Source organism: Terrapene carolina, unplaced genomic scaffold, assembly GCF_002925995.2.
Source record: "Terrapene carolina triunguis isolate 2854851 unplaced genomic scaffold, T_m_triunguis-2.0 Scaffold180, whole genome shotgun sequence".
Classification (NCBI taxonomy): domain Eukaryota; kingdom Metazoa; phylum Chordata; order Testudines; family Emydidae; genus Terrapene; species Terrapene triunguis.
Window position 1 is genome coordinate 3,671,170 of NW_020664531.1, and position 16,261 is coordinate 3,687,430.

Genomic DNA, 16,261 nt, shown 5'->3' on the forward strand with positions numbered 1-16,261 from the left:
GCCCCGCCGCCAAGAGCACTGCTTGTGTGGGGGCGTGGCTGCGGGGGAGGGGGGACAGCAGGGGAGGGGCCGGGGGGTGAGCCTCCCTGGCCGGGAGCTCAAGGGCTGGGCAGGACGGTCCCGTGGGCCGTAGTTTGCCCACCTCTCTGGTAGGCAGTGTTCTGTTGAGGTTCTTTGCAGGGTTAGACGAAAGCTTAATGAATTATGGGTGTTGTGGAAGACAGGTCGAGAGTATAGTCATCAGTACTCTGAGGGTTAAGTTCTCAGTGGGAGCTGCTGGGTGCTGAGATCTTTTGAATATCTGGTTGCATTAGGTAGGTGCCTAAATGGAAGCTGAGATCTCTCAAAAAAGCAGCCCCAATTATGGGTGCTAATTGCTTCTGAAACAATGGCCCTAAACTGTTAATCACATTTTTATTAATCAATGGTATTTAGAAATAATGAGTTCTATTAAATGTTCAATAGAATATAAAGTGTTCATGTGAAAGTCATATAAGACTATTCTACTATGTCAGAAATAAATATATTATTGACTGTTATGAGTTCTGTTCATACTACATTAACTTTGGTGGGAATGTTTTCATATTAAATGAAATGGTTCACAAGAAGATATATGTATCAGATGAGCAAGGAATGGCTTTTTTTTATGATACTCAAGATCTGTGGGAATATTAAGAGGCTCCCTTAGTCTATTCTCCTTGCCTGAATCTCTTGCTAGAGAAGGTACACTGTCTCTAATAGAAAACCCTCATAGCCAGTTGCTTTAAAAAACTAGGATTATTAAGGGGGGGAACCTAAAAAAATTAGGTTAGCGTTAAAGTTTGATTTAACTAAGCATTAAAATGTTCAATTCATTTTCACCGAAGTCCAGCCCGGGGGCGTTAGAGGTGCTGGGTCTAGCGGCATAACCAGCAAATGTGCAGAAATTAAATGAGACAGATCTGAATCTTTAAAAAATGTGGTTCAAGCCTGGTGCTCCAGCCAAACATTTATACACATCCTTATGTAAAACCAGCTTTTTCCTTTCACTGTAGAGGTCAGTAGTGTTGCTACAAGATGTAACTACCCACACTTCAGTATATCTGAGGCTGGGTCTACACTACAGCGGGGTTCCGACCTAAGATACGCAACTTCAGCTACGTGAATACCGTAGCTGAAGTTGCGTATTTTAGGTCGGCTTACCTGGCGGTGAGGACGGGGGAAAGTCGACCGCTGCCGCGCTGCCGCCGACTCCGCTGCCGCCTCTTGCCGAGGTGGATTTCCGGAGTCGACGGCAGAGCGATCAGGGATCGATTTTACCGCGTCCTCACGAGACGCGGTAAGTCGATCCCCGATAGACCGATTGCTACCCGCCGGATCGGCGGGTAGTGAAGACATACCCTAAGGCTGTTGTGCTGCCTTAAAGGCATGATACTTTTGCCCATTCTTCCAACACCAGTAGCCCTTCCTGACACCAGTATTGCTCTTCTGCAGCCGATGTCTGGGGGCTTGCAAGATGACTTTCCAGTGGTGGAAATCAGTGAGGTGGAGTCAGGGTGTAATCTAAGTGTACCTTGCTTTATTTGCATATATATATATATATACACACATCTATCCTGAAATGAGATGGTAAAATGGCACGCAGGGCCATTCTAGGAATCTCAGCCCAGCACCAAAGCCCCGTTCCCAGGAAGCAACTCTGCTTCTGAAGAATTGACTCTAATCAGAGACTCTCCTGCTCCTTACCCAGCTCTTTCTCTCCTGATGCTGCCTCCTCACAAAACCTGGCACAACCCAAAACAGACAACAATACAGCATGTCTTCCTAACAGTCAAAGCTGGCTCGCACACTAAGAAAAATAACTTTGAAGACTGTGTAACAGTCCCACCTTGTGATGCCTACTATAATAATATATTTGATATAAAGAATGTATTATTATACATGGCTTCTTCCCCTGAGATGGTTTTTTTTCAGTGGGAGGGGTAGGGTTAACAAAAGTGCATGGCTTTTAAAACTCATCCCAACTACATTAATATCCTTAGCATAATAAGAGATTATCAAATATTTTTATATTTAGAACAATTTCCCTTGAAAACTTGATCATCCTTCTTTTTTGGAGTTCACTACTTCAGTTGTTTAGCTAGTTCCTTTCCCATTAGCACATAAACGTCCCTCCCTACATAGAAATAATAAGAAATAATAAGAAATCCACTGTAAAATGAGAGTGTACACACATCCTGAATGAATGAATGCAAAATGGGATGGGGTTGGTTGAGGAGAAGGGTGGTTCTATTTCTAAAGGTAGGGTTGCTGCCACCTGGCAATAAAAATAATGACCTGTCCCATGATGAATCTTCCCTTGTTCTTTCCCCCTTCCCTTCTATTTTTCCCTTTTACCCTGTTCATCCTCTTGGTACATACAGTATCTGATAAATTTGTTATACTCCGTGTATTAATATCTTACATGTGTATGGCATCTTTCATCCTGAAATTTGTTAGTCTCTAAAGTGCCACAAGTACTCCTGTTCTTTTTGAGGATACAGACTAACACGGCTGCTACTCTGAAACCTTTCATCCTGAAGGATCTCAGCAAAACTATGGGCAAAAGCTTAACCTCACTTCTTTTGCTGTAGTGGGGTGAAATGGGACAAGATTCATTTGGCTGGCACAGGCCAGAATGGTTTAGGCGATGACAAGGGAAATGCATGGGGAGATGCATCTTACTAGTACTCTAAAAAGCAGTATTTGTCTTCAGTAATGTGTGATGCTGACTGCAAAATATGCACACGGGGGTGGGGAATTAGGATGCCCCAAAATAGCTGACCATAGCCCATTGACTTCAGTGGACTTAAGCATATGTGTAAGTGCTTTTCTGAATACAGATGTGTTTCTGCATAAGGCAAAAGTCCTTCAATTTTTATCGATTTATTTAGGAGGTTTTAAAAGGTAAATATCAGCAACAAAATGATAATCATTACAACAGTGATCAAGACAGCTGCATACAGATTGGTCCAAATCCTCTGCAAATCAGCATAGCTTCTTTGGAGTCAATAACCTTGAAAAACTACTCTGTCCAAGTTTCAGAACATGTTCTAGATTTAAAACCTAATACCAGCTATCATTAAAAGAATTGTAGCACACGCCATTCCTCCATCTATCTTCTGGTTTTCTATTGCGCCCATCATTATCGTACTTAAGTGCTACTTTGCTTTCATCTATTGGGCCCTTTGCTTTCTTCTATTTTAAATATGTCTACTTGCTTCTGAATTTTTGAATCCTCGCTGTCTTTTGAAAAAATTAAGTAATTTTCTATCCTTTTGGTACTCTAATTAGCAAGCTAGTTTCCTACCTAAGTGCTAATAATTAGGAGCATGAGGTTTTCCTGTATCCAAAAGGTATGAACAAGCAGAGCTCTATTTCATTCGCAGAACAGCTAATACTAAAGCATTCACAATATGGTACTTAAACTACAAGCTGTCCTCAAATATGGCAAAATTATGATATAACCTCCAAATGGCCAAATTGCTGTATCTGGATGCCGCATTAATTAAAATAATTCAAACATTAACTGGTGGAAAACAATGTAACCTCATATCCTAGACATTTACCTGTAAAATATCTCTGGTTAAATAAACTTTTTGCAAGCCAGAGCAATGTAACCTCATATCCTAGACATTTTTATAGCAGCTTTGAAATGATGCTAGAATAGTCACACAACATATCCTTCTATAACCCTCGGCATTTTTAATATCTTTCAATGATAATCAAGTCACAGAAGCTAAAATGACCAATTTAGATCCTAGAATGGAGTCAGTCTAGTACCACATCCATTACTGTTGCTGTGATGTTCGGCGTGGCCATGCTGTGCAGCATAACAACAATCATAAAGCCCTAGGTGATGACTGCTTTTTCACATTACTGTATATTCAATAATGGGACTCTTGTATTATGTTTAACAATTCAAAAGCATTAAATAGAGTGATTTTATTTTGAGGAGGGATTTTATGTGGTTGCTCTCCTGTCACAGAATTTAGTCCTCTCTGGGGCTCAGTGTGGTTTACTTTTAACACGTCTGGAGGATAGAAGAAGATTTACAGTGTGGAGGATGGCATTAGATTGTCCGGTGAATGTTTTTAGGGTTATGGATGCAGCTTCAGCTTGTACATGCATGTGTGCAAAGCACAACAATTAAATGATTAAAGCATGATTTCAGTTATATTTCTAAGAAGAAAAAACTGCATGGACCATTAAGGAGGATTTTACTTTTGAAAAGCTTAATAAGTAAAATACTTAGAAGTGGCCTCATTTCATTTAAGCTGAAAATATTGTTTATGGTACATTACTGGGAGGAATATTTTTTCTTAAGTAGTAGTTATGTAAACCAAGTTCTATGATACTGTTGTAGCTTGGATGAAATCAATGGATGGAACTCTCTGAAGTCTATAGAATTATTCACATGCTTTAAAGTGCATACTTAAGTATTTTGCCAAATTGGGGCCTTGAATAGGGTCATCTCTGCTAAGAATACTTTTCAGTATAGAGTAGAATAGGGTTCTCTTCATCTGAGACTAATGGGTTCGGTTGTCCAACAATATTATGTGGAAATGTACAGTAATATGGGAAAATTTAAGGTTACAGACTTTGTGCCAAGCAAGGTAAATATATCACAGGACTGGGTCTATGCAATGGAAAAGCTGGGGAGTGTTGACATCTCCTTGCAAAGACTGACTTTTTTAACTGATTTGTGTCTTACAGGAGTCCAGTAACACCTATTTAAAATTTGGTTTTGGCTAAATAGTCACTGGATAGTGTAGGTGTTTATTTTCCAGTGAAAACAAATTAGTTTCCAGTGAGGTGTTATTTTTAAAACAAAACAAATACATATTCCCCTACAGTAGCTGCAGCCCCGATATTGCATCATATGTCTAATGCATAAGAACTAGGATTTGAGATTGATGTGAACCCTTCCAGCCTGTTTAACTGTTCTTAGTTTATACAATAAAAATAAAGAGCATAAATAGCAAAAAGCAAAATAGATTTTAAAGGTTTCCTGATGTATAATAGAAGGTGGTATGGGTACAGATAAAAATTTTGGTTTTAATCTGACAGTGTCCTTTAAATTGCAGTGGAATGTCTGTTCATTTACGATGGATATGTTGCTTTTCCAGCTGTGTGGTGTTAACACCACTTACATATTAGACAATTGTATCCAGCTATGTGGCATTGTGGACCCCTATCACCTTTGATGCATCTAACCCTCCATTCTTGTTCTTTTCAGATGGGAATCCATACACCTGGTGGGTTGGAAAAGCCAATGAGAAGCACTACTACTGGGGTGGCTCTGGACCTGGCATTCAAAAGTGTGCCTGTGGCATTGAACGCAATTGTACTGATCCCAAATACTACTGCAACTGTGATGCTGATGCTAAACAATGGTAAGTGGGTTGTTAAAACTATTACCAAAACTCTGGCTAGTCATGGTCCTATGGTCTTACCCCTCACTTCTTAAATGGTTTTTGTGAAATCTGATACTCATAAATTGCTGCAGTTTGTTAACTCATTCCTTACTATGCTGAACACAAATAGCTTCAAGCTGCTGGTTCCCTGCTTCTCTACTATTTTTTTTCCTGAAACAATGTGCCCTTGTCAGTAATAAGTAGACCTAGGGTGGCTTCTTCTATGGTTAGAGTCTTTATTTTCTGCATCATAAAGTTCAGTAATTTAGGAAACTTTTATGATGCACATTTGGCTGTATTTGTTATCCAACAGCCATGTGGTTAATGACACAATAAGATTCCACATGATATGGTAATACTGTGCAATTCAGGAGGAGAATGGCCAACCTCTCTTAATAACTTTTATATTTATTGGCATGGCTGTGAGGGGCTTTTTTATATATAAGTGTTTGTTTGTAAAATATAAATACAGATCTTTTGGGGACCATCAGTATTCCAAATTACCTGTCTGGCTGGCTGTTCTATTTCTATAATGTCAGACTCCTTGGTACCTAAGCAACATGCATGTCTATTGTATAAAAACAAACTCCCTTGAAAAAGGCTAAAACTACAAAGTCAAACACTCATAAGTAAGGCTGTGATTATATCATGGAGGTCACAGAAGTCACAGAATCTGTGACTTCTAGAGACCTCCGTGACATTTTCTGCCCTGGAGCTGGAGCTGTCAGCAAGCAGCCCCACAGATCTCAGCCGCTGGGCCACCAGGGGTGGGCCACCAGCAGCTCCTAACTGCCAGCAGCAGGGGGACCCCAGAGCTCCCAGTCCCCACAGGCAGTGGGGGGACCCTGGAGCTCCCAATCCCCGTGGGCAGATCCCAGATATCCTAGCCACCAAGGGTGGCAGGGGGACCCTGGAGCTCCCACTTGCTGCGGGCGGCAGGAGCCCTCCCCACAATGTCAAGCCATGAGAGGCAGCGAGGGGCACACCTGCAGCGGCTCAGGCGCTGTGAGTGCTCCTCCCTCCCCATTTTGCCAGGAATATTTTTAGTAAAAATCACAGACAGGTCACGGGCTTCCATGAATTTTTGCTTATTGCCTGTGACCCGTCTGTGATTTTTACTAAAAATATCCATTGCAAAATCTGAGCCTTACTCAGAGGTTAGGAAAGCCCATAATTAAGGCTGCCCTTGTAACCTTCATTCATCCTCCTTGGGCAGATCTATTACGATAGTTTTTAATTACTTCATAACATACTCTTTTCCCTACAGGATTCCTGCTTCATTCAGTACACAGGATGCATGGTGCTAAGATCGGATCGGAGTTCTGTAGTGAATAATTGTTCCTCTGTAGGAAGAACAATTGTAGGGAAAATCCCACTTAGCCTCAGTAAATATTATCATTAGCAAAACAACATGTTTTTCCCTAAACTTGTTCTTGGAAGCAGCTAAACTGTTTTTACTGAATCTTTCTAAAAACATAGGAAGAGTTGGCAGTAACATTTGGCATAGCATGTTTTAATTTAAAATCTCTGTTTACAAATTTGATCTCTCTGTTTACAGATTTTGTTTTTCACACCTCTTCCCTTTTTTTTTCTTTTTCTTTTTCTTTTTATAGTGATGCTTTACAATAAATAACATCAAGAAAACTTATTTTCTTTATAGGAAGGATGAATCTTGGTCTAACCTAAGGAACTTTTTTTCCTTCTTTTTTAAAAAGTTAAGACGTTTGTTGAGTATAATTGTTTATTTCTTTTGTCATGTCTTGGAATATTCAGTAATCAATAAGATTCTTACTTTTATGAGCATATTTTACATTGGTAGCCACTTGTTGGTATTTGAATCAGTAGTTCATTTAATTTAGTAATTCATCGGACTATTCATGAATGGTGACATGAAACGGCCGGGATAAATATGGGAATGAAGTATGAAAAATACACAATGGGAACGTTAGAGGAATATTTGTAGGATCTGCAAGAATGATATTCTAGGATGGGGGAAAAAATCAAACAAAGAAATACTGGTTTCATAGCAAGCTTCGGAAATGCTGGGGTAATATGGTGTGAGGCATGTCCCAGGATGAGCAATAGAACACTACCGAGATAAAGAAAGAGAAGCCAATACTAGACAGAGATAGTCGTCAGGATATGATGCACAGCTGAGGAGCTAGGATCACACAGAGGGAAGAGAAATAGCAAGTCATGCAGGGGACACTGACTGGAACACCAGCTAGATGTTCCAGTGTAGTAGCAGAGAGCTATGGTAATGACACAAGGAAGATATTGTCATAATAAGGGAAATGATGCCATTTCGGACATCTGTGCTTTTTCTTTGCTCGAGGCAATGACAGTGTGTCCATGTATAGCGGTTTCCATGTACTGTACAGTATATTAACTAATGCATCACTTGCTTTGAAGGAAATGTGCAGGGAAATAACTGACTATTGTGGCCTCCTTTCCTCAAATCCAGTGATAGTTGGAGTTTTTGGCATATTTCAGAAAGGGGCCCCCTCAAAATCTCACCCTCCTCCCCATTAGCGTGTGTGCCAAGGGTACAGAGTGGTGGATTTTATTCATTTTGTTTCCAATATGAAACAAATTATTTATTTATAACCGTAACCAAGGAAAGAGACAACACCATTTGACAAGCAAGCTGCACTTTGCTGGAAACCGTTACAATTTATTTTTTATGGGAACTGTTCCAATTATCTATTATTATAGTGTAATGTTCAGTGTGTATAATCAGAAGCAGGGATGAAGTTCTAGAAGGTGAGACTGGAGGCAATGTCCTCTAGATTTTTTTTTTTTTTTGAATGCACATCTTTTGGTGCCATCTAATCCATGCCAAAGTCAAAACATTTGCTTTTCAGAAGTATTTTGTTGAGCCTCCGGGATGAGGCATCTCTGACCAGGATGATTTAGCAGTATCTGAAGATCACCCCAACCCTCCATTCAATTTAGTGGTGACAGAATGTTAACAGGGGTCCCCGATGCATCATTGTTCAACTTTCGGTTCCAGGCAGCAAAGCAGCTGCCTGAGTTGGGACTTTCCTGCATCAGTGCCTGCAGCACTACTTTCGAATTTTGGCACTAATGGCTGTAATTGGGAAGAGACTGGAACAAGGAGCCAGGAAAAGGGGAAACTGAGGCTTGGGGTGGGGGGTATGACTGGAAGCTGAAGGAGAAGAGGAGAGACAGATTGGATGAGGAGCCAGGATGGGGAAGCTGGGAATAGCTGGACAAGGAGCCTAGGAGGATGGAGAGACATGCAGTTACTGGGGGAGACTGAGCCTCGGAAGGAGAGCCCAGAGTGGAAAACTAAGTGTGGTGGGGCAAGGGCACCGGGGCTGGGATGCAAAGCCTGAAGAGTGAAGATTGGGATTCATTAGGCAAAAAGATTGGGACTTGTATGATGATCCAGGGGTGGGAAAGAGACAGGACTGGGGTAGGGATAGGTTGGACAGAATGGGACACAAGGGGGAACAGGTAGAAGAGTCATAGCACATGCTTCTCTCCAGAGGCAGCAATGGAACCCAAGATTCCAGAGTCTCACTATTCCCGTGCAGTCAATAAAATACATGTGAAATCCACTGACAAAGTATCGCATCCCCCTCTCGTCCACACAGAGGATAACATAGTACTCCTACCAGTTCCTCCATTAACTCAAATGGCAGAGGTCTGTGCGGTGGATTTAAAGATTCTTGTCCTGCTGATGAACCATGTGGGTATCAATATGATGTCACATATTGGAATTTCTGGGGAGTTTTTTCAGTTTGCTTTTAAAAAAAAAAACTACTGAGAAGTTACACACAGAAACTTAATTAAAAGAATATTAAGATTACAAAGTTAACTACTCAAAATGTAGGAAATGCCAAAATTAAGATAGCCTGTGAAACCTTAGTTTGTCCCCCTTGTGCATATGCATCATGAAGTGTTTAATTACATGATAATTTACTATATTTTTCTATAGCATTCCTGCTCATTCATTGCTCATGATGGACTGTTCTGGGATGTGTAGTAAAGGAGGATGTTGCCTTTAGGACCCCTGCCTTGTTTGTTGCAGAAGTTGGAAGGTGTGTAGTGAATGAGGCAGGGGATTGCAGGAAGAGGAAGGACCATCTCATGGTTAATGCCATTGAATGCTGCCCTGGAGAACTGGATTCTATCCCTGCCTCTGCCACAGAGCTTCCTATGTGATGCTGGGCAAGTTACTTCAACCAGACTTTTCACAGGTTGTCAATAATTGTGTGTTCCTCCTTTTCTGGGTGCCCAATTTAAGACATGGGGGTCTGATTTGCAGACTCAGCTATGTATGAAATCAATGGGAGTTGTACTTTGAACATACAAAGTGCTGTATAATGCTAAGTACTCTGAAAAGTCAGATCCGATGTGTCTCAAACTGGGTGCCCAAAATTAGTGAACACTTTTTTACCTTAATTTCTCTGTTCCCCAACTGTAAGAGGGGCATAATATCACAGGGATGTTGTGAAAATAAATTAATTCATGTTTGTGAATCACTCAGATACTATAGTGATGAGCACCATAGAAAAGCCCATGAAGAAATGAAGCATTCTGTATTCGGAGCAGGGCTTGAATAGTGTGCAGTAAATAAGGCCACTGAACAATGAAGATAAAACAAAATATTTAATAGCTGCTCACTGAAGGAGCATGGTCTAGCCTGTGCACTGAATGGGGCAAAGGTCCTGGGAGAAAAAACTATGTAACGATGCAATTAGACTATCATAACACACGTGTAAAAGGGGGATGAACTAAGGTTGCTTGGGCAACCATAATTCTCACATTTCCTAAGTTTTGAGTGCTTAACTTTGAAACCTTAATATTCTTTTAACGTAGTTATGTTGTGTGTAATATTAAATAGTGTGGAGTCTTTAACGTACTGTACCTGCTATACAGTGATGTTCAAAGGGTAATGTGTGCAATGCCCTCTATACGCAGTAGACAAGGTACCTGTGGACTTTAAGAGCTAACTTTGATTTTCTCTGCTTTCATTTTGTGTCATAGCCCTGATGCCTCCTAAACCTGGATGGTTTCTGTGTTAATGTTTTTAGAAGCACTAAAAATTATCTTATAAAGCAAGAGCAGGAAAAATGAACAGTGTAAACCACATAAATGAACTGAAGACTTCAGAAGATGTAAAATAGGACATAAAGTTACAATAAAGTTATCTACAGTGGCTATATGGATGTAATGGGGCCTGGCTAACCTAAATAAATAAATGCATAGTTAGGATTAGTCATAAAGCTGTAATGATGTATAGACTCCTAGACTTTAAGGTCAGAAGGGAGCATCATGATCATCTGCTATAGTGAGCTGAATAACTGTTTGCAAGATAGCTTAACATTTGTGGTTTACATGCAAAGCTTATTAATAGTTTAAATATTCTAGACCTCTGTGGATTGTAAACTTGGGTGAATTGTAGACTCCCAATTGGGGTTTTAAAAAGCACTCAAACTGAATGTTGTGGATGGTTATATTTTATTCCCTATTTTGCAGCCTCTGTTTGCACCTCCTGGTTTAAGACATGCTGCTGTGATGACATCACAAATAGTGCCATCAGAGCAACACAAAGGAAAAAGTCACAGACTACGCACACATACACACACACACACACAGAGCCTCAGCCTTTGAGACAGTATGAGAAACCTGTTCACAGGAGCACACACACACCTTTGAGACAGTGTGAGAAGCCTGTTCACAGGAGTAGGAAAAAGCATTATGCAGCCACCCAAAGGAAAGCAAATGAACAAGTGCTGCCTGGCAGTTTGCCCCAGCTTTGCTACTTTGCAGAAGCTGAAGTGGATGGGCAGGCCACTTACAGCTCCTCTTCTGCTTTGGCCAGCCCTTACACCATCACTTCCGCCTTGCAGATAGGTTCTTCCTGTCAGCCACGCAGCGCTTGACAGATTTGTCCCCATCTTTCTCTCCATCTAAGAAGAGACAGCAAAGAAGACAGTGAATAGTTTGGCTGTGGATTCAGCAGACATAATTGTGCTCATAAAAGCAGCCCCTAGTGGTCAGTGACTATAACAATGGATCATAGGCTTGGTAGAATTTGATTTTTATTTTATGATTTTGACAGTTTATTTTTAAGCATTTTTTCTGATTTTTATCAATTTACATTTTCATAGTTGTGGGAAATTATAAGACGGAAGGGTCAGACAAAACCTACTTAATGACAGTAGACAATCAGATTCAACAAGTTAAAGCTTCTAACTATTAAAACACAAATTCTCAACCTCACATGTTAAAATATACTAAGTAAATATCCCTAGATCAAACTCTAATAAGTTCTCAAGCACCATTTTTCTTACTTTGCCAATCTGTAAATTTCAGTTATTATTGATAGAAATATTTTTTCATCAGTGTTTGTGTGTTTGGTGAAATTGACATTGACTGACATTTACTAATGAAAATCTAATCCTTCCAAGACTAATCATAGCACAAATACTGTATGGCACAGGGATTGTATCTTTATATGTGTTTGTGCAGTGCCTAGCACAATGGAGTCTCAATAGTGATTGAGATCTCTGAATGCTACTGCAGTATAAATATTAAGTAATAATAAAAGTGGCAATGCTGCACAAGGAGAGAAAAACAGACACAGAGAAAGGATAGGGTTGCAAGTGCTTCACCTTCAGCTTTAATTAAGTTAACATTGATCTCAGTGAAGTACCTATTATTCGTGCCTGCTATGAAATTACGCTTTATATAAGTGAACCAGATTGCATGAAAAGGGTTCAGCTTGCTTGGTCTAACAAAGGTCACTCATTCAAGAGCTTATAGTCAATGCTTAATGACAAGATTGAGCCTTGGTCTCAGGAGGATAAACAGTCTGCCTACCCTGTAGAATCGTTTGCTACTGTTGTCTGCATCAAGTGCTTCCTTAAGCAACTGCTAGACAGAACTTTCCTAGATTGCATATTAGATTAAATGCATTAAATTTCTTATACTGAACACTATTATTATTTATATGGTATCATGTCACTGCAGAGATAGACAAGCTGTACTAAACAAGTAACTAAGTACCTATCCCAGAAGCTACTAGGAGGGTTAGTTTGTTGGTTTTGAATAGCAGCCATCATCATATTATATAAGACGACAGTATGAGTTAGTGCAGTACAATGCAAATAGAATAAGAACACCGTCATTACAGACAGGTATAGAATGAGTAGGGTTGATGGGTATTGATTGGGATGCTGATCTTTTGAGAAGTGTTTGGTGGTCTTGGGGAAGATGAGAGTAGCAACCGAGAAGAATTAGAGCCAGGAGTGGAGAGGTGTGGGTAATATCTATGAGAAAAGTGGTGGTTTCCAAACTAACAATGAATCAGACAAATGTCAGTACTGGGGAACAAATGAAGGGAAATAACACTGGGATGTCACTAAAGCAAAAGTAAATTGTTGATGAAGTAATTCGGGACCACTTTATCATCAGTGCTCTTGACTCTGGGAATAAATCAAGTGGCTGCAGACAGCCTAATTTTCTTGTTTATCCTCAGTCACACTTTGGAAATCAAAGCTTCTTCCTCCAGTGTCTTTGCAAAATTCTCTTTTATTTGTGTAAAGTATTTGACAGAGCACTCTACAGCATACAACATTCCTTTACTTAATAACTTTTAGTTTACCCTTTAGCAAGGGCATGGAAGAAAGTTTCACAGGATATAAAAGATCACTAAGGTTTACACGTGATGTGTGTTAGTGGTTGGATTACGGATTGGGTGCTGGTATTCAGGTTCTGTTCATGCCTGTGTCAATGACTCACTGTCTGACCTTGGGCAAATCATTTAAGGCCAGATTTTCAAAGGTATTTAGGTACCTAAAGATGCAGATAGGTGCCTAATGGGATTTTCAAAAGTTCCTAAGCATTGAAATCAATGGCTCTTAGGAGCCAAACTCACTTAGGGTGTGTCTACCTGAGGATACTCAGGAAAATTAATTTACTTTTAAAGTGAATTAGTAAACAGCATTAAATCTCTGTCTGGACACTCTTGTTCAGAATTAAAGTGGCTTTAATTCACTTTGAGAATGAAGTAAACTGAATCAAATTAAGGCCACTTTAATTCTGAGTAAAAGTGTTCCCATAGGGATTTGATGTGGTTTAACTAATCCACTTTAAATTCACACCTTTGATTAATTCTGATTAATTTTCCTGAGTATCCCTGTGTAGACAAACCCATAGTCGTTTTTGAAAATCCCACTAAGCACCTATTTGCATCTTTAACCACCCAAATATCTTTGTAAATCTGACCCTTAGCTTCTCGGGGGTATGTCTACACAGCAAAGAAAAACCCTGGCTGGCCCATGCCAGTTGACTCAGGCTTGTGGGGGTCAGTCTACAGGGCTGTTTCATTGTTGTGTAGACTTCTGGACTTTGTCTGGAGCCTGAGCCCTGGGACCCTCCCACCTTGCAGCATCCTAGAGCCTGGGATCCAGCCTGCATCTACACGTCTACACAGCAATCACACAGCCCTGCAGCTCGAGCTCTCGAAGCCGAGTCAGCTGACACAGGCCAGCTACAGGTTTTTCTTTGCTGTGTAGACATACCCTAAGCTTTTAATTCAGAGGTTCCCAAACTGTATTCTGTGGAGCACCTGCTGGTGGTTCACAGAGAACTGTTGGTCATGATTCTGGCTCCTCCTACTCATTTCCATTGGCTGAACATACATTGGATACTTTGCTAGCATTACTTTTCCATGTCTATAATTACAGTAGTTTCCACCAATGCTATGTGAACGAGAATGGGGTCATGATTGGTCCACATAACCTCCCATAATAGTAAGTTAAGGGCGAGAACCCCTGCCTTAGTTGACCGTTCTGTAATATGTATCTGTAGTTTCTCACCTGTGGTGAAATGTCATTAATCACTGTTTATAAAATCATTTTGAGATCCTTGGGAGAAGCAGAGTTGAAGAAAACAAATATAAATATATTCAAAAGAACTAGATTGACTAGTTTCAATGATGGACATGCACAATTGCATATGGCTAATTTGTAAATGAAAGTATCCAAATTGTACACACACATGTTATGCACCTAATTTGGCCAGTTGCACCTCAAAAATCAAGTATGTTTATACATAGATTAGCCACATACAATTGTGCAAGCCATCCATTTCACATTATACAACACTGGAAAAATGAAACAATCAGGGCACAAACAACCTTAATTCTAGCATTTCCTAACTTTTAAATGCTTGATTTTGCAACCGAGCGTTCATTTAACTTTTTTTTTCTGGGTAATTATATACAGGGAGAGTGCTAAATGCTGACTCCATAATATAACAAGAAATGGAATTAGCTCTTTATCTACTAACATCTATGATATTCTGATGTTTTGCACGGCATCATATGGGCATGATCGATCTCAGTTTCCCAGAAATTGATGAAATTTTGTAGAATTAGGCCACTGCTTTGAAAAATCGGATTCAACATTTTCACAAAGTCCTAAAGTCATCTTTCAAAATGACAGGCCAGAAAACACAGAGGACAGTAATAACACCTGTTCAGTTTATAAAAGCCTGAAATAGCAATACCTGTGCTGTTTTTTTATTTTCTTTGCTATGCTTACAGCATAAGCCAGATCTTTTAAAACTGAGAAGTTGATTGACTTGATTGCTGTTCTTTCCCTTTCACACAACTGAATAGCCTTATTCTAGTTTCTCAGGTGTGACTTTGCAAGTTTCCCTCTAGACCATCATTTTCATTTTTGGTGCTAAAAGATAAGGAGCTAATTCCATTTCTTGTTATGTTATGGAGTCAGCATTTAGCACTCTCCCTGTATATAATTACCCAGAAAAAAAAGGTTAAATGAATGCTCGGTTGCAAAATCAAGCATTTAAAAGTTAGGAAATGCTAGAATTAAGGTTGTTTGTGCCCTGTTCTCAGAAACAGCTGAGCCATTTTGGCTATATCATCCAAATAAAATCAGCCTGAGGCATACACCCAGCGTGGGAAATTTCAGCACAAAAGGGAAAAGTTTGGCAAAGTTCTAAGCAACTGCAAACAGGGTCTTTATAATGGAAAGTGTTGGGAAAAGGTAGTAAGTGGTGCTACCAGCTCCATCTGTAATGATCTATTTTTATACAGCACTCTTCATCATTTGGATCTGACATCCAGCTGTTCAGTGGGTTGGGTGTATACTAAGGGTAAATGCTAGGCTTATTGAAGTTGTGTGGATTCTATGGGAGCCATTACATTTACCCCTGTCTCTAGCTTCTACAGAAATAGAAAGCCACAGAGATCTCAATTTTCTGGCAGTTCTCCTGCTATCTGTCACCACTGAGCATTTCCAGCCTCTTTTCTGCTTCCCCAGAAAGTGGGAGTTGAATGCTGTCATTACTGATAGTCAGGGATTGAGTAGGAGACTAAGAGATAGCAGTTAGCAAGGAGTGGAAAGAATTTGCCCCAGTGCCAAAATCGTGCAACAAATCCACTTGCTAAAGGAAGTAACATCTTTCACATTACTATCTTTTGTAATGCAGGAGCACCTAAGAGCCCCAGTCTTGGGCCAGGACCCCATTGTGCTAGGCGCCGTACAAACACACACCAAAAAGACAGTTCCTTCCCTAAGAATTTGTAAGATAAGTTGTGAAAGTGATGTCCCCTGACCCATTATAGTGATTAAAGGTTCTTTTGTTGCTCTTAGGAAGTAGGGTGACCAGATCACACAGGTGAAATATCGGGATGTGGGGGGGGGGGGGGGGGGGGCAGAAAAAAAAAAAAAAAAAAAGCTGGCGGTGGAGAAAAAAAAAAAGGAGCTCCACGCCCCGCCCCCCGCCCCGCACCAGCTTGCCTCCGCTCCGTCTCCACCTCC

The 16,261-nt window shown here is 40.2% G+C and overlaps 1 protein-coding gene across 1 annotated transcript in view; it reads left to right on the forward strand.

Annotated features, from left to right (window-relative positions):
* LOC113407023 (contactin-associated protein-like 2) overlaps positions 1-16,261 on the forward strand; it is a 1,116,670-nt gene that overhangs the window by 834,878 nt on the left and 265,531 nt on the right. The window contains exon 14 of the mRNA XM_029912069.1: positions 5,258-5,414. Coding sequence (XP_029767929.1) covers positions 5,258-5,414 — 157 coding nt within the window. The remainder of the gene's footprint in view (positions 1-5,257; positions 5,415-16,261) is intronic.